This window comes from Engystomops pustulosus, chromosome 6 (assembly GCF_040894005.1).
Source record: "Engystomops pustulosus chromosome 6, aEngPut4.maternal, whole genome shotgun sequence".
In the NCBI taxonomy this organism is placed as follows: Eukaryota; Metazoa; Chordata; class Amphibia; order Anura; family Leptodactylidae; genus Engystomops; species Engystomops pustulosus.
The window spans coordinates 148,984,611-149,007,339 of NC_092416.1; the positions used below are offsets into that span (position 1 = coordinate 148,984,611).

A 22,729-nucleotide genomic window follows, 5' to 3' on the forward strand; every position below is an offset into this window, starting at 1 on the left:
CATCCTGTACAAAACACGAAAAAAAGGCCGTATTCAAGAGGGCAAATTGAAAGCACTGTACTTACCCTTTACTCGCCCCCATTCCAGCGCTGCAGAGCCCAAACCTCAACCAGCAGTGTGTACAGGGAGCAAGGGCCAAATGCGGTATATAAATGTGACACGCAGATAGATCCATAATTAACATGACTGCTCCAGGCCAATCTTCTATCATTCACTAAGTCATCTGATGACAAGCTTTGGAACTGTTTTCTACGACTTTGTTATGCAGAGGAAACAGAAGCCCCAGATAGAAGCTCAGGGCGCATTCACACGATGCGTTGTATTGTGCGTTGCATTTTTGGCGCATTCCACTGGTTTCAGCCTTGATTACATGCTAAAGTTACATTGCGTTTTAGCAGATGCAGTGGAAACGCAAAGTAACCTTAGCATGTAATCAAGGCTGAAGCCAGTGGAATGCATCAAAAACGCAATGCACAATGCATCGCGTGGATGCGCCCTTAGAGTAGTAATTACACATCGTCACATTTTTCTAGGTTGTTAGACTTTGAAGTTTGTGTGCAATTTTTCAAATTGTTTAGAAAATCAAAAACCTATATTTATAGGGAGAAACTTGCAATCAACACAATACAGAATGAACACCATGGTACATCCAATGAAATAGAAAATGCTTCTTTTATTCTTTATCCATTAAAATCATGCATAGTAACACAACATGGGTAAGCTAGACTCAGGCATAATGCCAACGAGACACGATGCTTGCCTCTAGCTTACCCATGTCGTGTTACTATGCATGATTTTAATGGATAATGCATTTTATGTCATTGGATGTGCTGCGGCGTTTCTTCCGTATTCTGTTGAATGCAGGATTCTTCATGTGAAGTCAGTCGCAACATGGTTGCTTAGTGGTTAGCATTACAGCGCTGGGGACCTGGGTTCTAGTCCCAGGGTCAACATCTGCAAAGAGTTTTTATATTCTCTCTCGGTCGTCCCACACTTCAAAACATACTGGTAGGATGATTAGATTGTGAGCCCCATGGTGACAGGGACTGATTTGACAAGCTCTGCGCAGACCTGTGTAATCTGTGTGCGCTATATAAATAAAGAATTATTATAGTCACTCCTAATTTGCTGCACATGCACTTTCCTTGGACGAGGTGTGGAAGCTTTGCATGTTTTTTAATATATATTTATAGGGACCTGTGCAGCTTTAAATGACTTTGAGAGGCTTAAAGGGGTTCTCTGGAGGTGGAAAAACATGGCTGCAGTCTTCCAAAAACAGCACCTCACCTGACCATGGGTAGTGTGTGGTATTGCAACTAAGCTCCATTCATTTGTATACAGCTGAGCTGCAGTACTGGCAGTAACCATGGTCAGGTGTGGTGCTGTTTTTGGAAGACTGCAGCCATGTTTTTCCACCTCCTGAGAAGCCCTTTAAATAATAGTAAGACCCCCATAAATTACCCTGTTAAATTACCCCTCAACGTACAAAAAAACAACTTTAAGAAATGTGTTAACCCTTCAGGTGTTTCACAGGGTTTAAAACAAAATGGAGGTGGAATTTACAAACGCTAATATTTTTTTTAGACAATACATTAGTTTTGTACAAACATTAAACATTCAGAAAGGATTGATGAAAAGCGCCACAAAGTTTCATACCTAATTTTTTTCCGAGTCTGTCAATACCCCATATGTGGTGGTAAACTGCTGTATGGGGACACGGCCGGACACAGCTCCATTCAGAACAGATTTGCATTGTCACATTTTACCGGTGGTTGTTGTAATTTGGACAGATGGGGGCTTATTTTTGTGAGATACAAAGGTGGCATATGTCCTGTGGTCTGGACACAGTTATACACCTTTATGGAACGCCATCATGGATTGGCGCAGCTTTTATACCAGGGGCTAGCATGTACCAGTATCATGTAGAATACTTACCAACACTGTAATCCTAACTGATTGGGGGCCACCCCCTTGACCAGATACTCCCCAGCAGCTTGTGGTCTGAAAAGTATAGTGACAACTACACCATATTTCCAGTAGACATTTCCGGCTTATGGAAATAATTCATTAGGTGAATATCATGCAAAATATAAAAAATCCACAGAGTAGTAATAACATTTTACTTCTGAGCACTGTGGCAAGACTTGGTTTACACTTTACAGATTGTCTATTACAATACTTAGCTTTCCTTTCCACACATGTACAATCCCTCCATCACAATCAGTGACATCATACTGCTTTATTGTAAGGTCTCCCATGCGGGGAGCTTTCCTAGCGAGACCATTCACATTTTGGCAGACAGCGGACAGACATTTGTTATAGGAGGTTCCCCTAATTTATTGCAGGAAAACAAGCGCTCTGTGAGCGGACACAGGAGACTTGTTTTCCAGATCTCTCATGGCAGTGTGTTTTATCAAGCCCTTTAATAATGTCTGAGAGCTCCTAATGCATCTTCTGCTGCCAAGAAATTGACTGAAAGCACCGACAGTAGCCCTTTAAGTAAAATCGTTCTCTCCGGGTGTCCTTTACATCAGTACCAGCTCACTGAACAATGTATACACAAAACCAATAGAACACTTCAGTTTCCATGACAAGTGATGGCACCTCTAGTAGATGTATCCGGTTTATGACCAGGACCAATGACACCCTTTCCACCCCATCCTCCATGAGACAGAACAGAAAGCTGCTTTGTAGTAGTAGCCAACCATGTGTTCCTAGGAATGGCCACCCTTCATATTACCTAAACTACAAACGCATGGCCAGGATACAGGATGATATCAAAGAGGATTTCCCACTAATACAGATCTTCCCATATGTTATGGATATGTGAGGGTTGACCACAGAAAAGGGGTTCTTCTTGCTCCTCTTCTAAATTAAGCAACAGGCCAGCTGAAGTTTTATTCAGTTTTTTCATGGGATTCCTACAGAAAGCAGAGTAGGAACACTCATATATCCATTCAAATGTAGTACAAAAAGCCCCCCATTCTTATGGTCAGTGTCAGACCCCTAGTGATGCCCCCTGCATTACCTACAGCTCAAATCCTTTATATGTAGATAAAGAAATGCTTAAAATATATTATAAATATTTCCCTATTTGTACATGAAACAGAAAGAACTGGGCAGAAAGTGGGGACAAAATTGTGCATGTTCTGCTCATTTGTGTAAATGTATAATATTTTTTTTTTAATAATAATCTTTTTTTCAATATTTGTGGAGGTCTCTAAGAGAAGCTTGAAGGGTATATAATTTGGTATATATGGAAATCACAATAATCTGTATTAGCTAATGGACGAGTATAATTGGGAATATATAAAACAACACTTTGTTCTATTGGAAGTGGCGCTCAATGATCTCACTGCAAAAACAGTGCCACGTGGGTAACACACTGGTCAACTTACCTTATAAAAGTGCCATGTGACTACAGAACGTCCCATCACTGATGATATGGAATTGGCATTGTGATCACAGTGAACCCCCCCCCAAATAAAAAAACACCTTTCAATATTTTCAAATTCTCCAGTTACATTTGTCAACATTAAAATAATCACAAAACATCAGTGAAAATCTAAATATATTCAAAATTAAAAGTGCTTTTTTGGGGGGGGAGAGATTTTGTCTCCACCGTAAAAGAAATGTTGCGCTGAATGATAATACAAGATGAAGTCCCGATCCCCATCACCTGACACAGGGTCACAGTTGAGCTTCTCCCACTACATAAAAGTAGCTGCACAAGACAATAAAATAAAGTAGTAGTTACAGCGGTGTTTCTCTGGAGGTGGGAGACGTCATCAGCACTTTAGACTGTATGTAGTCACAGGCCTCCCCTCCGTAATACAATATCCTCGGCAAAAGTGCTCCCATTTTTAATCTCTAGGTGGGAGATCCACCAGGCTTTATGTGCCTGGCAGAGCAAAAATTATATTTATAAACTATAGTTTATTATGTATTACTCTCCATAGCACTAGAATTTATGTATATTTAATGCTGTTCCGTCCTACACTATTAGATCACCTCCTCCTGGTAACACTACACTGGTCTGTTAGGCTATAGCCATCTCACTCAGGATAGTCTCCATAAACACTGACTGAGTGAATATTTATTTCAATCGTTAAAAGGGGTACTCCAGTAATAACATGGTACCCTCACTTGCCAAAATACATAACTGTTAGATTAGTGGGGGGCCCAGATTCCCCTTTATAACAGAGCATGCTCATTTTCAGGCTATGGGACTGACAGAAATAGCCAAGTACAGTTCACACTGTCCTTCCGCAGCGCCATAGCATTGAATAGAGCAGCCATGCACATTGTTGTCCATTGACACAGGAGGAGAGAATCACAATCTTGTAGTGGGACCCTCACTATCGTGTAGTTACGTATCCAGTGTATAGGTAACAAACAGGTGTTCCATTAATAAGATAATAATAAAATAGTGGTAGTCTGTTAGTAGTTTGGCTATAGTTAGGTATTGGCCCTGGATATGTCTGTAACCACACTTTGTATGTGGTGTTAGTAGCAGCAGGACTGTGAGAAGAGCATTTAGATTTCAAGTTTGTAGCTGGATTTGGAAAACTCTCCCTCCCCATTTAAGAAGGGAGAGCCTGTGCCGTGTTTGGCGAAGAGATCTCACACCTCAGTGCACTGAAGTCCAGCTATAATCATGGAATATAGTTTTTTTTTTTTTTTTCCCCACAATCCTACTTCTACCAACACCACAGATGAAGGTACCTAACACCATCTGTAACTTTGTATGGTTAAAACAAAAAAAAAATATAAAAAAGCTGTCAGATTCCATTTAAAACACACGATGCTCAGCTGACGAAAGGTGTGATACGTGTATATGGGAGCTGTCAAAACATCCAAAATTATGAGTTTGGGGCTACCATACAAGTGGGTAACAGAAGTATAAGCCACAAAGCCAAAACATCTATATTACTCTTTGTTGATCCTCCTAAGAAGAGACTTGTTCGGAAGTGGAGCTACACTTTATACGGACAAGAGTTTATCCGTGCTCCAGCACACACATCTTTGTAAGTGCTAAGTCCAGATTGGAAAAATCTGCATTGTGAAAGGGACACAATAACTACAAGGTCATAATTCACACAATGACGTGTCCCTAACGCGAAAATGTTAAAAACATCTACACTGTAGTATCTGGCAGAGCAGTCTTCTGGTATAATCTAAGATGGGGTAAGAGAAAGTCACGTCCATTGCACTAGTCCATTATCCAGCAGGGACTCCATTATAAAATATTGCGTCTTTCGTTCTAACGTGACTATTCTACTGATTCCGACTTCACAGTGATAACCTAGCAAGCTGTACAGTCCTGCCGGAACTAATGGAGACCTCACACAGGGGCACACCGAGAAGACACAGGTCTACAATAAGAGCTCTTTAAAAAAAAAACAAAAAAAAAACACGACAATGTAAGAGATTGTATGTTCACAAGGGACTGGCACCTTCGTCGGAAATCACTGTTGGCCACGTGGCCCAGTAGGATCCATCTGGCTCAACTCGGATTGGTCCAGCAGCTCAAAGTCATCGGCTTCAGCATCAGTGTCCAGCTCAGAGCTTGAATTTCTCTGATATGTTCTCTGCCTGGGATTTTCCAAAAAGCCTGAGGCTTGCTGGGTGACACCTGCCAATGCCATCTGTATCATCCCGCGAGTGACAAGGTTGGCGAGGTTGTCTTTGATCTGCTGAGCCCCAATGGCAAGCGGCACCTCTGATTCGGACAACTCCTGCTCGTCATACAGCTGGTCAGCAGACATATGGGGTTGGCTGGTTGTGATTGGGAGTCCAATGCTGGTGTCATCCTCATCATCTATCCCGGTGGTTTCTGGATTGATAGAAGGAAAGTCAGGGAGATCTCTTGCAAATGACTCTTCTGGGTCACTATGACGGTCCAGATCTGTTTGTATTACAAGTGGAAAAAATAAATATGACATTGTATATGATTATTTTGTGAAACTGTTTGAACGCAATAAATAATAAGAATCATAACATAAATAATAATGAGACAAATTTACATCTGGGTCACTCCTTTACCCTTAAAAGGGAGCCTGTCCTCACAGCTGGTGACAGGTTCTCAGAGCCCTTTAAACTAAAATAGTTTCCCTCACATCCCTATAAAATTACTTTCTCTTACCTTGCATACGATCAGATCTAGCAGAGCAAGAGTGGTCATGTCCTGCTCAGCTATGTGCAGCGCGCCCCCCCCCCAAAGCCTCTCCTCATCAGTCAGCACCTCATGTCATGTGCCCCATGCGATGTCATCCAAGGTCCTTTACCCACTGACATTTGCAAAATCTACCACATGCATGTATCTGATCACATGAAATCACATTTTGCAAATGTCAGCGTGTAAAGGACCTTAGATGGCATCACATGGCCACATGACATGAAGTGCTCAATAGTGAGGAGGCAGCTTGGGACATGGGGATGAGCCGCTTGACATGGCCAAGTAGGTCATGCTCCCTTCCACTTGCCACTAGATCTGGCTGTATGCCATGTAAGCAGGTACAGCCGGTCCCCTACTTAAGAACAACCGACTTACAGACAGCCCCTAGTTACATACGGGCCTCTAGATGTTGGTAATTTACTGTACTTTAGCCCTAGGCTACAATGATCAACTGTAACAGTTATCACAGGTGTCTGTAATGAAGCTTTGTGGTTCTCATGACAATCCAACATTTTTAAAATCCAGTTGTCACAGAGGCAAAAAAAAGAATTGTCTGCGGTTACAATCATATTCTAATGTGTCTCCATACAAGCCATTCATAACAGATACCATTGCTCCCTAATGAAATATTTACCCTCTGAGCCTTCTGTAAGAGGAGTCTGCCCCCGGGATAAGTTAAATGTCCCATTCTCTGTGTAGGAAACTTCTGCATCTGAATGTTCAGAATCCGAAATTGTTAGTTCTTTAGCAACAGCCAAATCATCCAGCTAAAGAAGAGGAGGGGAAAAAAAAAAAAAAAAAAAAGGGGAGGACCCGTGAGATGTGCATGTCCACCAGTATGCGGTTAAAGGGGTAAGAGTTAACGCTGCAAACATTGAAGGCGCGATAGAGATGGAGTAGTGTCTGGTATGCGACAGGTTCTATCGCACCCCCTGCCACAGCTCATACATTAATAAAGGAACAAAAATTTGTGAACTTGAAATTCTTTCGTTTTAACCGATTATTAGAAAGCATGCTCCTACCGTAGGACAGAACGCAGCCAGCTCCTCTTCACTGTCGCTTCCCTCAGTTGCGGGCAAGGCTCGTCCATGCGCTGGTCATAAAGATATAGTGTTACTGTCTGGAACATCTCCGGGGATGGGTTCAAATATGATCAATAGACCAGCAGAGGCCAAACTAGAAACTCGTTTTTGAAGCCACAGAAGATGCGCGTGATTTAGCATGAATCTGTAACCTAAGGCTCAATAGAGGAAACAGCAGCACTCCTTTGTAATCTAGTGAATCAAGGGTTTTCTTTATTCACACGCAACGTTTCCACACTTTGTCAAGCATTGACTTTGTCAAACCGTTGCACAGATTTCTGAAGAATCAAACACTTCATTACTACAGAGTTCTGCAGCTTTTTCCCTCTATATTATCCTACTGGATCCATCTAGCTGGGATCTTTCTGCTGCAGGCACCCACAATGATATGAGCAGGCCCAGATTGGGCAAATATGGATGCTTTCCCACACCTTGTTTTTCCGTATCCTAAGGCTGGCGCCACATGGGCATGAATTGCAGAAAGTTTGTCCCTGCACATTCACTGCAATCTTGTATATGCTCCTACTGTAAATCTCAAAAAATGTCACCTACTGCAGAAAGTGACTACCCCATAAAAGTTAAAAAAAAAACCTGCAGCAGTAGGTTGCTGTGGTTTTTAGCCTTTGCAATGCATAGAGCCTGCAAAGAAAACATTGAAAGTTTTTTTTTTGCTGCAAATGTTTAGATGAACAAGCATCAGAATTTTCATGAAGTATGAAGCATTCAGGATTCCATCAATAATTACGCACCGATTCCTCTCCCAACTCCTGACATTCCTGTTAAAACTAAAGGAAAGAGCATTGTGTTCCACTTGCATGCAATGGAAAAATGTTAAAGGAATAAAAAAAAAAATAAAAATAAAAAAAATCTACAACATGTTCATTATTGCTAAAGATTCCATAAAGAAAATTAGCAGATTACTCTATAGTATTATAATGGGCACACAAGATCACCTGGTGGTCCTTAAGGATTAAAAACAAGGCTGCTTTCTTCCAAAGACACCACCACATCTGAAAATGGTTTGTGCTGATATTCGAACTCCATTCATCTCTATGTAGCCTTAAGGACATTTAAATATAAAATATTTATATAGCCAATATATTAAAATATTATAAGAAACCCCCACAGACTCTGCATGTAAAAAAAAAGTAATAGATGACAAATATTTTATATACATATAGTATTTGGAATCAGGAGTTGAAGTCAGCACATTTTTACTGACTCCGATAAGCGGCTTTAACATTACAGCCGTATGAGTCAGAAGTTTCACCCTCAGCTTTCTGGTGTAAGATATTTGAATCCTGCACACTGAATATCCTAAGACAGACAGGTAAGGTATTCTGAATGTATAATCCATCACTAATGTTTGATGCCATATAACACTTACATTGCCTTTCTTTTTGCCTGGACATCATATATCCACGAACACTAAAGTCCAACCGCTGCAGGGCTGGCTCCAGTTTCTGATATACCCGCTGCCCCAGGCGGTGGTATATAGCCAGAGGCCAGAGCAGGATGCACAGTACTGTGTATAAGAAGAAACAAATTATAGGCAGGTGCATCAGGCCTTGTGATCCCCCGCCCCCCCATACTTCTGGGTTTCCCAGATAACACAGACTGCGCCCACATCCAATTACATTAGCCCAATCTTAAAATCACCAACATAGCAAAGACAAAATTTTCTCTCAATAGACCAGGTTTTGGTGTTATTAATATAACTTATCCATAGGAGGGGTAACCATCAATCTTCAGCAGAAAGGCGGCTGCTTTAAAGAACTGATCGATAAGGGTGGATACAATACAGGACCCTGTAACCTCTCCTTAGACTTGATAATCAATAAACCAGAAAATACCTTTATTATACTCTGAATTAGTGTGCTTTCTGGACCCTAGCCACTGACAGTGGCTTATCAGCAGCTCTCCCCACTGAGAAAATGAATATTTGGAAAAGCTGAGTGTGCATGTGCAGTCATGTGGACTAGTTTTTTGGCTGGAAACACAGAAGTTGTATGACCAGTTTAAGGCTGTTAGCACACGATCAGTGTTGGTCTGTGAAATATGGAACTTGCTCAGGCTGAATTACAAGGACCGACACAGAGCAGAGGACAGGACTCCCAGCATCATAATGATTTAGGATGTAAGGAGTCCCTCTGTGTGTCATATATTATTATTATGATGCTCACTCAGAGTCTAGTCCCCATTCCCTCCATGAAATCTAGACCGTGTGCATCTCCAGCCAAACACTACACATTAACCAAAGCCACACTGGAGTCACACAGTTAAAGGAGTGGTCCCATTTCAGCAAATTAATGTTTTTATGATAAAAAGTTATACAATATTCCAATATACTTTCTGTATCAATTACTCACGGTTTTCTAGATCTCTGCTTGCTGTCATTCTGTAGTAAGCTTCTATGTTAACTGCCAGTGGACAGAATTCTGACCATGGTCACACGGTTGTACGGCTCGTTAGTATCATAGAGAGTAATCGGAGCTGTGTGATATAATGAGCTGTGCACCTGTGTGACCATGGACAGATTTCTGTCCACTGGCAGGAAATATAGAAGCTTCCTATAGAATGACAGCAAGCAGAGATCTAGAAAACCTGTGAGAAATTAATACAGAAAGTATATTGGAAAGTTGTACAACTTTTTATAATACAAATAACATTAATTTGCTAAAATGGGAACACCCCTTTAAACAAATAAAAATCATGGACACAAACTGGGGGAAAAAAAAATTATATTGACTCACATAGCAAATAGGAGAGCACAAGACCAGGAATATATCCACCGAGGACAGTCAGAAAAGTGAGGAATCCGCAAATCAGGAGACAGAACTGAAAATGGAATAAAAACATGATTATTACAGGTGTATGATGCACTGTGACCATCTGGTGGAGGAGTTTACTACCAGTTGGTGCAGTAATAGAAGATTTGAGTGACATGGCCGCTGTATGGAGTCAACAACATACTGGAGGGCCAAGCCATGGGAACTGGTAGCTAGAGAGGCAAGTACAACCCTAATTCCCCCAAAAAGCGGGCAATCCCCATAGAAATGTGTTTACCTTCCCAGGATTTTCAGATTTGAAGACCCTGAGGTTCCTTAGAAAATTTGTCAGGGTGACCCACACTTCGGCTGCATGGTGGCACAGCTCGGGTACGCTGAGCAGTCTCGGGTGTACAAAGCCCCAGCTAGAAGAGATCAGAGGAATAGTAGCAGCAGATCCTCACAGAGGATAAATGCAGTTGCATAAGAGCATATTCACACAGTCTTTCTATTCTAGATAATGGCCCTGCATTACCCCACATGAGAGCTTATCACCAAGTTCTGACTACGCATGTACAAGTGGATCACTGTAATGTGATATTTTAGTTTATGTCACCATGTTTGTGTGTATACACACTGGCTGCTATTGTCAGTAATGAAGGGATTACCAGTCATTATTGGGCAATAGGTTTGATAAACACTGCTTGTAGGCCGCCTGCCAGGTCACAGACAGCAATCTACATAATGTACGGCATTCTGCACCATTTATATCCCCTAGAGCTCACCTTTCATTGTCCATCTCATTTGATCTTGCAGCTGAAAAAAAAAATGAATATCACTGCTTAAAAAGAGGAGAAGTCATGAAATGTACACAATTTCTGGTAACACAATTACTGGCCAAACAAGCCAGCAAAGACTTAAAGTCATGTGTCTATGGTTATGGACTGTGTGCAAAACCGATTTAACACAGTGACCATAGATCCGGGGACAGGACTCCAAGCATCATTGTGCATGCAACGAGTCCCTGCTTCCTGGCAATGCTGTTCTGTGGGGAAGCAGGGGCTCCCTGCATCATACATACCCATCTCTATTAAGCTTGGAGCCCTCACGCTAAGCCCTGTAGACAGCCTATGATTCATGGACAGACTCATTTGTGTACCTCACCTTTAGGCCAGAACTAAACTTTCAACAATTTATCAGTATTTAGGCATCATGTGACTTCTTACCTCCAAGTTCAGGCCAAATTTTGTTCTTCCACTGATCCACACAGATGAGGATCATCAGGCCGAATGCTCCTAAGAACACGATCCGGAGCGAGGTCAGAGCAAAAAACCTGCACAACAAGAAAAGATTTTTTGTATTATCCTCAGTATGCAGTAGCACAGCATAGCCACTACACTGGAATTAGCTCAACAATGTACATCCCGAGCGTGGACTTAATTTGTAAAGTTGTAAACCCCTTTAAACTTTTACAGGTTATTAGTATAAGCTTTAGAGTATTTATTTATTATGACATTAATTACATACTAATTAAAAGACTAGTAACAAAAAGAGTCACTAAATATTATCCACCGTGTAGCGCCCCTTTAAGGGATATACGAGGAAACGCTGGGGGAGGTTGATTTATTCCTTACTCAGCTGGTTAGACTGAAGGAAATAACAGGAAAGCCCTTTTATCTCAGTAAGGGTTGGCTTGCCCTGAGGTGACATGCTGAAGGCCATGAGGACAGATAAGCTTTCCCCCAGCAGCCTGACTCTGTGCACAGCAGGTGTTATCCAGAAATCCAATGCCTCAGTTTACTCTGCAGTCAAGTGTTATGAAGCTGGGGCTGATGATAATTTGTTAGCACCATATGCCAGCCAGGCGAGCAGCCGTGCTTATTGTACCAGATGCTGGGCAAACAAACAGCAGAGAAAGGTGCCTGGTACTGGGCTCTGAGCGTCACTATAACTACCCCAGATACCGTCATGCAGCTTTTCCAGGTGCCAGAATGGTGTAGCTTCCTAAATAGACATATACCCTCTACCACAGTACTGCTGTATAGGGAGGCTGGATAACAACCTGATGAGAGATGCAATAGTGGCACCAAAGGCAAGTCACGGAAATAAACTAGAGGACCAGCCAGTGCGATTTGGGACACTAAACCAAACACAGATCTTTATGGACCGATGGTTAAGGCTGTGGACATTGGACGGTGGCACGGTGGACATTTATCATACACTGGCGCTTGTGTCCTGGCGTATGATGAATGCCCTGCCCCTCCGGTTGGGCCAAATACATCAGACTCCGGGGTGGCTGCCCTTGCATCCAGTTCTATGCAGGAGGTTCCTGGCGCACAATTACGCTGCCGCGCTGCAAACTTTCCATTATGAAAGTTCACTGGCTGTATCGATTATGGAGACACAAGGAAGGAACGCCCGCACCAACACACTCCGCTGCCAGCTGCGCCACTCTTCACGCCCACTTGCCGTGGAGTTGGCATAAAAAGGCAGAAATTGTAAAGAAGAGTTTATGCAATGGATGAAGCCTGTAACCTGCTCCGATGCTGTATAGATGATGAGTGTGGGGACCAGGTGCCTCAGACCCCCATGATCAGATATTTATAACCCTTAATGAATATCTACCGTATAACCTAGTAAGCCCCTTTACAGCATGGAGGAGATTGTAGAAGACCTTACATGACATGACCACAACCTGCAACATGATGAAAACAGACTTTGGTTCTGCACAATTTTTGTGCCCCCAGCTGAAAGGTGTCATCTGGTTCAAACATCCATTCTGAAGATGATTAATGGATTAGATCCCGGAAAACACGTAGTGTGCGTTTATCTGCCCACAAGGAACGAGTCCAAGACAAATTTCCCAAGTAACTAAACAGTGGTCATTATTAATCCCCAGAACACAGCCGGGCAGCTGAATGTGTGCAGTACTCGTCCTACTGAGAAGTGTCCAAGTGATCTCCACACCTATGCATCAAATATATTTTGTACAATCTATGGATGCAGTAGGTTTTTTGAAGTTTACCACCCCCAAAACATTGACAGTGAGACATCAGTGTGGCTCCCCGTTCCCATGTGACTTACAGACATGGCCGCACTTAAACCCTTAAGCTGAAAAGCAGCTTAACATCCACCCTAATGTGTCGTGTAGATCCGGGCACACATCCACATGAATTTGGCTTTTAACACTTGTGCACAGAAATATATTTTACCCAATATCTATCACCATGATATGTCTTCAGATCCCAGTGCAATACACAGAAATACCGTGTGTGCGTGCGTGCGTATAAAGAGGGCTCACAGGCGGAGCACTCTTCATACACAGGTGGACTTGCAGCAAACCTTCACCGCTAATATCACGGCTATTAACTCTTCCGACGTTGCCGGAAAAGCATCTTGGATCCAATTGTTGCTCCCCCGACATGACAACCATGACATGGCTGACATGACTTCATCAGACCCAAGACTGTCTGGTTTCTGCAGTTTCCTTACAATGAGCTAGTGGCTCATTGTAATGAATACTATGCAAAAATGCCATATACTACAATACAGAAATATTGCAGTAGGAACGATCAGACCAACTAGGAAAGGGATTATCTAAGAAAAATGTAAAAAAAATCTAAAAGGTTCAAATCACACCCCCCTTTCCCTAGTACTGATATGAAACGTAATAAAAAGTAAAAGTCAGAAACAATAGGCATCGCCACGTCTCAAAATGCCAGACCTATCAAAATATAAAAACAGTTATTGCTGGTGGTGAACCACATAATGGAAAATAGCGTGCAAATGTCCGAAACACAACTTTTACACCATTTTACATCACGCAAAAAAAAAGGAATTAAAAAATGATCAAAATGTTACACAGACCTCAAAATGCGGCAATGAAAACATTGGCTCATTTTGCAAAAAATGACCTCACACAGCTCCGTACTCCAGTATGAAAAAGTTATTGGTATCAGAAGACGGCAAAAAAAATTCTCGCACACAATCATTTAATTTTTGAAGATGTATTAAAGCACAATAAAACCTGAATAATTTTGGTATCACTGTGATCGTACTGAACCAAAGAATAAAGCAGAGGTGTTATTTGGAGCCCAAGAGAAGGTGACAAACAATTTTTTCCCCTCAGTTTTTCCACATTTGGAATTTTTTTTCCAGCTTTCCAGTACAAGACATGGAATAATAAATAATGCCACAGAGAAGCAAATTTTGTTATGCACAAAAATAAGCCCTCGCCCAGCTCAGTACTCGGAAAAATTAAAAAAGTTATGGATTTTTTTTTAAAGATGGAGAGCAAGAAATGAGCAAAAAAAAAAATACACACACTGCGCCTTTCAGGGGTTAAGGACCCACTGGTCCTATTCAGTCCTGACATTATAATTTTGCCAGAAAGAAATATTCCCACCCTCTGAGGCACGGCACAACACATTACCCTAAAATCAGGCATAATGTGAGTCCTAAATCACTCGCATAACTCTGAGCCCTTTAGCTAAACATCAGAAATGACATGAAAAGTGAATCATTTATAGGGAGCACCCCCTGTACTACTGGTACTACCCCCTGTACCACAGTACAGAGAACAAACCGCCTTGTGCAGTAAGGAAGGGGTTAACATGAGCTCATACCCCCCTCCCCAATGTGTCACAGAGATCTCAGTGAAGAAGAAATGAGGAAAATAGAAAGATTAAGGCCAGTGGTAAGAAACTCATAATTACCAGGAATTTCCCATCAGTCCTGTAGATTATTATAGGCTGGGCAGTTCTTATAATTATACTATATTATGGAATTACCCTTTATGCGTTTTACTAGGGAGTTATATCGAGATTACCCACTTCCTGTCACTGCGCTGCCTTCTCACATCCTCATAGAAGGTTCTACTTTCCAGGAGGTTAGTAGACCCAAACTCACTCACCCCGTAACAATGATCCATTCCTACCTGAATGTGTATCTGGTTATCTCCTCAGATTTTGAGCTTAATGGCAAACAGGAGGTGGACTGATGACTTCCCAGCGGCAATTGTGAAGTGTCAAAGCTTTCCATGACATCCCGGCGAGCCAAATGAGTCTCCTTCATCTGCTACAGGCCTAGTAATTTCCTTTTCAGCTTTGCACTGAAAAGACCCCAGCACACTGCAGAACTGGGGTCCTGACATCACTGGGAGGATTAGCAAGTCCATTCAACTGTATAGGTGTCAGCAATTGCTGAGCATAGCGCTCGGTATCTCTGGCACTCCAATAATATCTACTGTAAATACTCCAGTATAAGCCACGGCTCCTAAATTTACCACCAAAAAATGGGAAAACCTATTGACTTGAGTATAAGGAGAGGGTGGGAAATGCATTGGTCACAGCCTCCTCAGTAATATACAGCCAGCCCACCCAAAAAATAAACTTATGAAAGCTGAATTGGCGGTTTCACTCTCAAATATGAAAAAAAAAAAGATTTAATTATAGAAAACACGTGTAAGTGATAGACTAAGACACATGGTGCCTTCTACCATTTACTGCGCCCTCAATAACCAGTGAAAAGGTCACTCACAGCCTGACATCTATGACATCTAGGAGAGAGCAAGACTGACGGCCCCCCCACCAGAGCCGCACCATGGAGGGGACATTTCCCCCCAACTCCTGCTCCTCCTGTCACTACTGTATCACCAGATACACAGTACTAATATATTACATGCCTGTCCCCACAGAGTTACTCATTCACCAATAATGTATATATTGGTCATACATACAGAGACCTACCATATGCCACAAAAGGAGAAAAAAAAATGTGGGGAAAAAAAAAAACCACACGTCCGATCACGACAGTATTCAATTCGTCCACAGCATTGCATATGACATCATTCACACGGCCACAATAGGGCTCTGTGCAGAAGACTTGGCCTCGTCACTCCGATGGTCACCCCTAGCAAGTCTTCAGGTTTCTGGCAGAAACATTTCTAAGCAATTTGCCCATGCACAAACTATGATGTCAACAGATGCGCCAGGCCGCGTTCACACAATGCGTTGCGGTTTTTGTCGTTTTTTTTTTTTGAGTCATCCTAAACGCATGCGTTTTTGACAAAAGAAGTAAAAGACCAGTTTGCAAATGCATTTTAAAATCCTAATCAGATGAAAGCAATTGTCTTCGGCCCCCTTGAAAAATGGATAAAAGTTGGGACTTTGAAGAAAAAGTTAGGGTGCCGCCACACGTGGAGTTTTGAACCCGGTTTTGGTCCGTTTTTAAGCAGTCCGTCCAAAAACGCATGCGTAATTGGTAAAACCTGTTAAAAAACGGATGCATTTTTTAACAGACTGCTCAAATACAGAACAAAAATGGGTTCAAAACGCCATGTGCGGAATCACCCTTAGGGGAAACAGCAAAACGTAAATAAAAAGTTGCATCAAAAAAAACAAAAAAAAAAACAAACGCAACGCAATTAGAGGTTTGAGCACTTTTTAATAATGCAACGCACAGTCAGAAACACAACAAAGACGGGAGGGCCGCAAACACATGAATTTAAATGGAACAGGAGAGTCTTTCCAAATGCGTAAAAAACGCAACAAAAACGTGACAACGCATCGTGTGAACGCAGCCTCATTGGGTGTGCGGGTAGATTGCATAGACGCGTCTCTGCCCGCACTGCCGAGATTCTGAAGTCTTTCTGTGGGGAGAAGAGGACGACAGACGTAAACTCCGGAGGTCGAGTACTAGGTTTATTATTTTTTATACTCAACTATAAGCGCAGTGGGGCTTTTTCAGGAGAAAAATGGTCATGAAAAACTTGGCTTAGGGTACTGTCACACAGCCTTCTTGGACCATTTTTAAACGGACTGCGTACCGAAAACGCATGCGTTTTTGTAGGTAAACTATGCATTTGGCAGGTTTGAATCTGTTTATCTTCATTTCTAAAAGTGTAGGCAGCAGTGAAACAGATTAAAACCAGCCAAACGCATGGCAAACAAAAAATGTATGCCTTTCAGTCCATTTTAAAACGGACCAAAAACGCACCATGTGACAGCACCCTTTACTCGTGTATATATGGCAGGTGGTTTCCAAGATCAGAAAGTTTTGTCTCTGCCTTCTGAACATGAGAATCAGCACGTCTCCCCCGAGGGCATGCAGGTAAACCTAAAGACAACGTGAATATTCTTGCCCCGACTCCAACATCAGCTGCTCCAGATAAAACAACTGTTTAATGGGAAACATGATCCAGGATTCCCCGGGGCCGGCGTCTATAGATCAGAAAGCCAACAAAGCCGTATCTCCAGAGAGCAGGAGCTTCCGGGACGCAGGATCCTAATATATGTCTAGAAACTGCACATGGTGCAAGAACCTCTCCTGAGAAACAGGAAATGTTTACACAATGCAGAAAGGAAAGTGAAAGATGCAAAGATGTGTCCTTATCAAGTAAGAGTACATGTCACATGTTACTGCACAAGCTGCTCTGTATTAACTGCAAGAAATAGCAGTGCGTAAGGCTTACCACTATTCCCTTCCTCGCTGCACTCAGGATCATAGGGGACCCAGTGACCCACCTAGTCAATGACATAGTCAGAAGATAATGGCCGCTTCCCCCCCCCCCCCTCACCTCCACGCCAGGGTTACGACAAGGGTGAGCACACAGCTGTGTGTAGGGAGCGTTACTGTGTACAAGGACAGGACATGACAATTGGTGTAACCCAATTCCTAGAGCATCACTGTGCCAAAGTATGAATATATACACCTTTTTAATCCCTTCGCGTGACAGCTTTTTTTTTGTTCATTTTTCACTCTCCACCAGCAAAAATCCATAACATTTTTCGGGATGCAGAGCCGTGTGAAGGCTTATTTTTTTGCAAATTTTACTTCTCAGTGACGTTATTATTCCATGCAGTGAACTAGGAAAATTCAAAATGTGGCGAAATTGTAAAAAAAAAAAATGCATTTGCGTCACTGACCCTATTAACTTTTTGGTACTTCGGTGTACGGAGCTGTGCAAGACGTAATTTTTTTAGCCAGATGACATTTTCATTTGGAGTGGTGTTTTGGACGTTTGGGCTCTAGTATACGTTATGGGGTTCACCACTGGGAACAACCATTTTAATATTTTGATAGGTCAGCATTTAGGGATACGGAGATACCCAAGTTGTGATATTTACTGATTATTTAGTCTTGTATCAGTTCTAGGGAAATGGGGGAGATTTGAAATGTATTTTTTAATTTTTTTTTTTTTAGATCATCCAGGGTACATTAGCCCTAGATGGTCTGATCGTTCCTACCATTTATTACTACTGTATTGCAGTATATGAAATTTTTACATAGGATTCATTACAATGTACCAAAGGCATATTGTAATAAAACCGCAGAAGCCACACAGCCTCGTGTTTTAAGAAGACCTGAGCCCCTCATGGCAACCGATTGCTGCTCCCTGATGACGTCATGGGGATAGGTGAGCTCAAAAGAGATCTTGTAAATGCTGGGGGTAGCAATCAATGGGTTAATACTCAACAGGGTATTAGCGGTTAAAGTTTCCTGCAAAATGCTGCAAACCCCACCTCTGTATAACGAGGGCTCATCTCATGAGTCTTAACAGCTCTACGCCATAACACAGAACGTTAAAAGGTTAATAAGCATTTAAATAGGACTCGTCATTGCGATATGAGACACTAAACCATGCACAGGTCCTATGGACCAGGGGTTTAGGGTCTCAAATCAGCCTTTATTAAGTCAGTCAATCGGTGGCTGCTATTAAAATAAAACTTTATACTTACATTGGTCCGGTGATTCATGCACACATGCAGTGAAGGCGGTGTACTATACCATGGCTTCACTGCGCGAGTGCTATGGTAACGATGCAGATGGGCACTGCGGGTACGCGTGTGTGGGCTTTCCCCCCTTTCCAAAGTACATGCTTTAGTAGCAGGAAATCAAGGAAGATGGATCAAGTGTCCTGTTGTCACAGAAGTTGCAGCTCAGTTCACAGCAAATGGTTAGCAATAAGAGCATTTTAATTTCCTGGATCAGTCTAGGCCAAATTTCATGGACTGACCATGGTTGTGTAGCACCGGCCTAAGGCTGACCATCCACAATAGAGTGGTCTTGAATCCGGTACTTACTGTAGTATAACAATTATCACTACCATAAGGATACTTAAAAGAATAACCACAAATATCAGAAAGTCATTCCACTGAACACAAAAGTCATATCAGATTTCTGTCCCGTTATTCTGATCTCTTGGGATGTCAGCAGTCAGACCCCAGTGATCTGACACTTATCCCCTATTAGGTGTAGTGCTAGAGTACCAGCAGCTCCAGAACTGGAATTCTAGTATATCATGGGATAATAGAGAGACCAGGATAACCAGGAAGTTCAGACATATCCATGCTGGGGTTATGGGAGATCACGAGACAAGAAGAATAATGGGGCACTATAACTCCCAGCATGTCCAGGTTATTTTTATAGTAGAGAACAGTACATTTTCAGGGAGGAGGTATAAGAGAGAACTACAACTCCCAGAAAATCCTTGCTGTTGGTACGGTTTATCAGTGTACAATAGAGAAGGTACATAAATTAGTTAACTACAACTCCCATTGTGAACATGCTCAGATTAGGGGATATGACATTACACAGGGGTGTAAGAGAAAGACAAGAGGAGGAACGGGAACAAAGAAAGCAATCCACTGCCTTCCAGCACAAACATCTGTAGTGCCCATTCAAAATTACTGAACCAAAATCAATTTCCTAAAATGGCAACTTAAACCTTTGACCTTGATGACCTGACCTCTCCAAATCCAGTACTGACCACACAGTGCACCGTGTCTGCTGCAGTCAATCTACACATTCCTCCACGGTTATGTAACACTGCGTGTATGTGGATGGAGTCGTGACTAAAGCTGGAACGAGGGTTGTGAATAATGTATTGACAGTCAGTGCTCTTAGTCATGGTGTCAGATGATTTACTGTAGTAAAAGAAGCAGCCATAGTCTCCAGTCCCCCAAACCAGTGAACAAGATCGCACATCCATTCGCCCAAGCCGGTGAAGATGGCTGTTCCTGTCACATAAAGAAGATATGGCCGCTTTCACCAAAAAAACAGCTCCACCCCTTTCCATGTGTTGTATGTGGTACAGCGCCTCAACCCCTTTTACCTCAGAGTTGTGTTGCAGTTCCTGACAGCAATGAACGATGTGGAAGAAAGCGGCCGTGTTTATCTAGCTCGACGCACATCCTTTTACCTCAGAGCTGTGGTACAATGGCCGACACAATGCAGAAAAACTGGACGCCTCTTTTTATATGAAAGTGGTAATTTAACCTGCTAGGACTCTTAGTAGGGACAGCAAAAGTCCTAACAACTACACACACACACACACACACACACACACACACACACACACTGGTAGAACTGTCAATCATTGTGAGTGGGCGCAGTAATCAGGACTCTTATTCTTTCTTCTAAGAGTCCTAACAGGAATGACACCGAGCTTCATCTGCAAATATTGGATTCACACTAAGGTGGTCACACACATTGGCATTGACTTTCTTATTAAAATGCCCATTTTGGTTCCCTGTGAAATGGGGGCAGGGTACAGTGCCAATCTATGGCTGGCATTCCCCAAGTTTGCCCATTGCTGTGCACAGCCAGTGCTGGAGGGAGACATCCCCATGTATCAGTACATAACACAATACGGTACAGAGTCTACACTGGAGGACTGCAATTGCTTCACTGCGTCCTTATGAAATATATCATGTGACGGTAGCTTGCAGGTCCACGAGTACAGTGTGACAACCAGGAATCCATGTCACTGTAAACAGCAGCTACAGTACACAGGAGAGGTACCAGAGTGAACACCTCCAGCAGTGTAGACTACAACGCCCAGCATGCATTCCTGGTTCAGTTGGCAGACCACAGATCCTGGATGATGGGAGTAGCTGCCAAAGACCATCACACAAGTCATGTCTACGCATACGGTTTGAAGCACTCTAGGCAATAACTGTGGAACCACAGGTCCCAGCATAGCCATCAAAAATGCTGAGGATTGTTGTTCCACCAGCGCTGTACGCTCTACTACAGTGGTTGTGGGTGTAGTGAGGACATGCTTGGAATCGTAGTTCTCTAAACACTGCAGGGTGCAGGGTCTAGACTATGTTGTGAAGAGAGCAATGACATGCTGGGAGTTGTAGTTCTGCTAGTGCTGCAAAGTCCAGACTATGTAGTGGATGTAACAGTGGCAAGCTGCAGGATTTGGGTTGCGGTAATGTGGTGGTGCTGGATGTAGAGACATGCTGGGGGTTGCACAACATTCAGGCGGGAGGTAGTGGAGACATGCTGGGGGCTGTAGTCCTCTCAGCACTATAGTAAGGTGATGCTGTAGATAGTAGATACATGCTGGGGACTGTAGTCCTCTTAGCACTATAGTAAGGTTATGTTGGAAGTAGTGTAGACTTGCTAGGGGCTGTAGTCCTCACAGGACTGTAGTAAGGTGATGTTGGAAGTAGTGTAGACATGCTGGGGGCTGTAGTCCTCTTAGCACTATAGTAAGGTTATGTTGGAAGTAGTGTAGACTTGCTAGGGGCTGTAGTCCTCACAGGACTGTAGTAAGGTGATGTTGGAAGTAGTGTAGACATGCTGGGGGCTGTAGTCCTCTTAGCACTATAGTAAGGTTATGTTGGAAGTAGTGTAGACATGCTGGGGGCTGTAGTCCTCACAGGACTGTAGTAAGGTGATGTTGGAAGTAGTGTAGACATGCTGGGGGCTGTAGTCCTCTTAGCACTATAGTAAGGTTATGTTGGAAGTAGTGTAGACATGCTGGGGGCTGTAGTCCTCACAGGACTGTAGTAAGGTGATGTTGGAGGTAGCGGAGATATGCTGGGGGCTGTAGTCCTGCCAGTACTACAGTCATGCGGGAGGTAGTGGACACATGCTGGAGGCTGTAGTCCTCTCAGCACTGTGGTAAGGTGATGCTGGAGGTAGTGGACACATGCTGGAGGCTGTAGTCCTCTCAGCACTGTGGTAAGGTGATGCTGGAGGTAGTGGAGACATGGCGGGGCTTACCAGAAGGCAGCGTTGAGCAGCAGGTGTAGCAGGGCGCTGTGCCGGGGTCTCTCCCACAGCAGCACGGCCTGCAGGTAGCTGAGCAGCGGCTCGTAGCTCCCCAGCTTCCCCTGTAAGGCTTCCTGCACGGCCCGGACCTGCTCGTCTCTCTCCCGGGCTGCCAGGCTCCGGGATCCGCTCCTCCTCATCCTCAGTCCCGAGCTGCTGCTGCCGCTGCTGTTCTCTTCCTCCTCCTCCGCTCTCTGCGCCATCTTTAATTCGGTTTTGCCTGCTCTTCCCAAATCACCAGGTGGTCAACATTGACGTCACTCCAGGGCGCTGACGTCAAAACATAAAATACGGTCACACACCGAAATCTCGTTACCTATCCACTAACATACGGATCTCTATGACACAACTCACCGGCAACACCAACAGCTCAACAGTGGCCGACTCGCCACTTCCAAACCCCCCCAACAATCTCCGCCGACGCACAGCTATGCACGGCGCATGCGTACAGCTGTCATCCGTCAAAGATCATGGCGGACCATACCGTTTTTACTGTGTATTTTTTCCGTACAGGTTCTGTCCAATCATCGATAAGGACACGCCCACTGGTTTAGGTCCGTCAAGACGCTTTACGTTCTTAATTCAATTAGGATCAGAAGCCACGCCCAAATTGACCCACCCACTGAGAGCTGTAA

At 43.1% G+C, this 22,729-nt stretch overlaps 1 protein-coding gene across 1 annotated transcript; it reads right to left on the reverse strand.

Annotated features, from left to right (window-relative positions):
- Positions 1-2,106: 2,106 nt before the first annotated feature.
- On the reverse strand, positions 2,107-22,619 carry RETREG3 (reticulophagy regulator family member 3). The gene is made up of 10 exons (XM_072111738.1): positions 22,449-22,619; positions 22,047-22,364; positions 11,255-11,361; positions 10,814-10,844; positions 10,327-10,453; positions 10,014-10,098; positions 8,648-8,785; positions 7,201-7,271; positions 6,813-6,945; positions 2,107-5,908 (listed from the first exon to the last, which is right to left on the reverse strand). Exons 2-10 carry the CDS (start codon positions 22,295-22,297, stop codon positions 5,469-5,471), a joined length of 1,383 nt encoding a protein of 460 aa, XP_071967839.1. The 5' UTR covers positions 22,298-22,364; positions 22,449-22,619; the 3' UTR covers positions 2,107-5,468.
- Between the last annotated feature and the right edge of the window lie 110 nt (positions 22,620-22,729).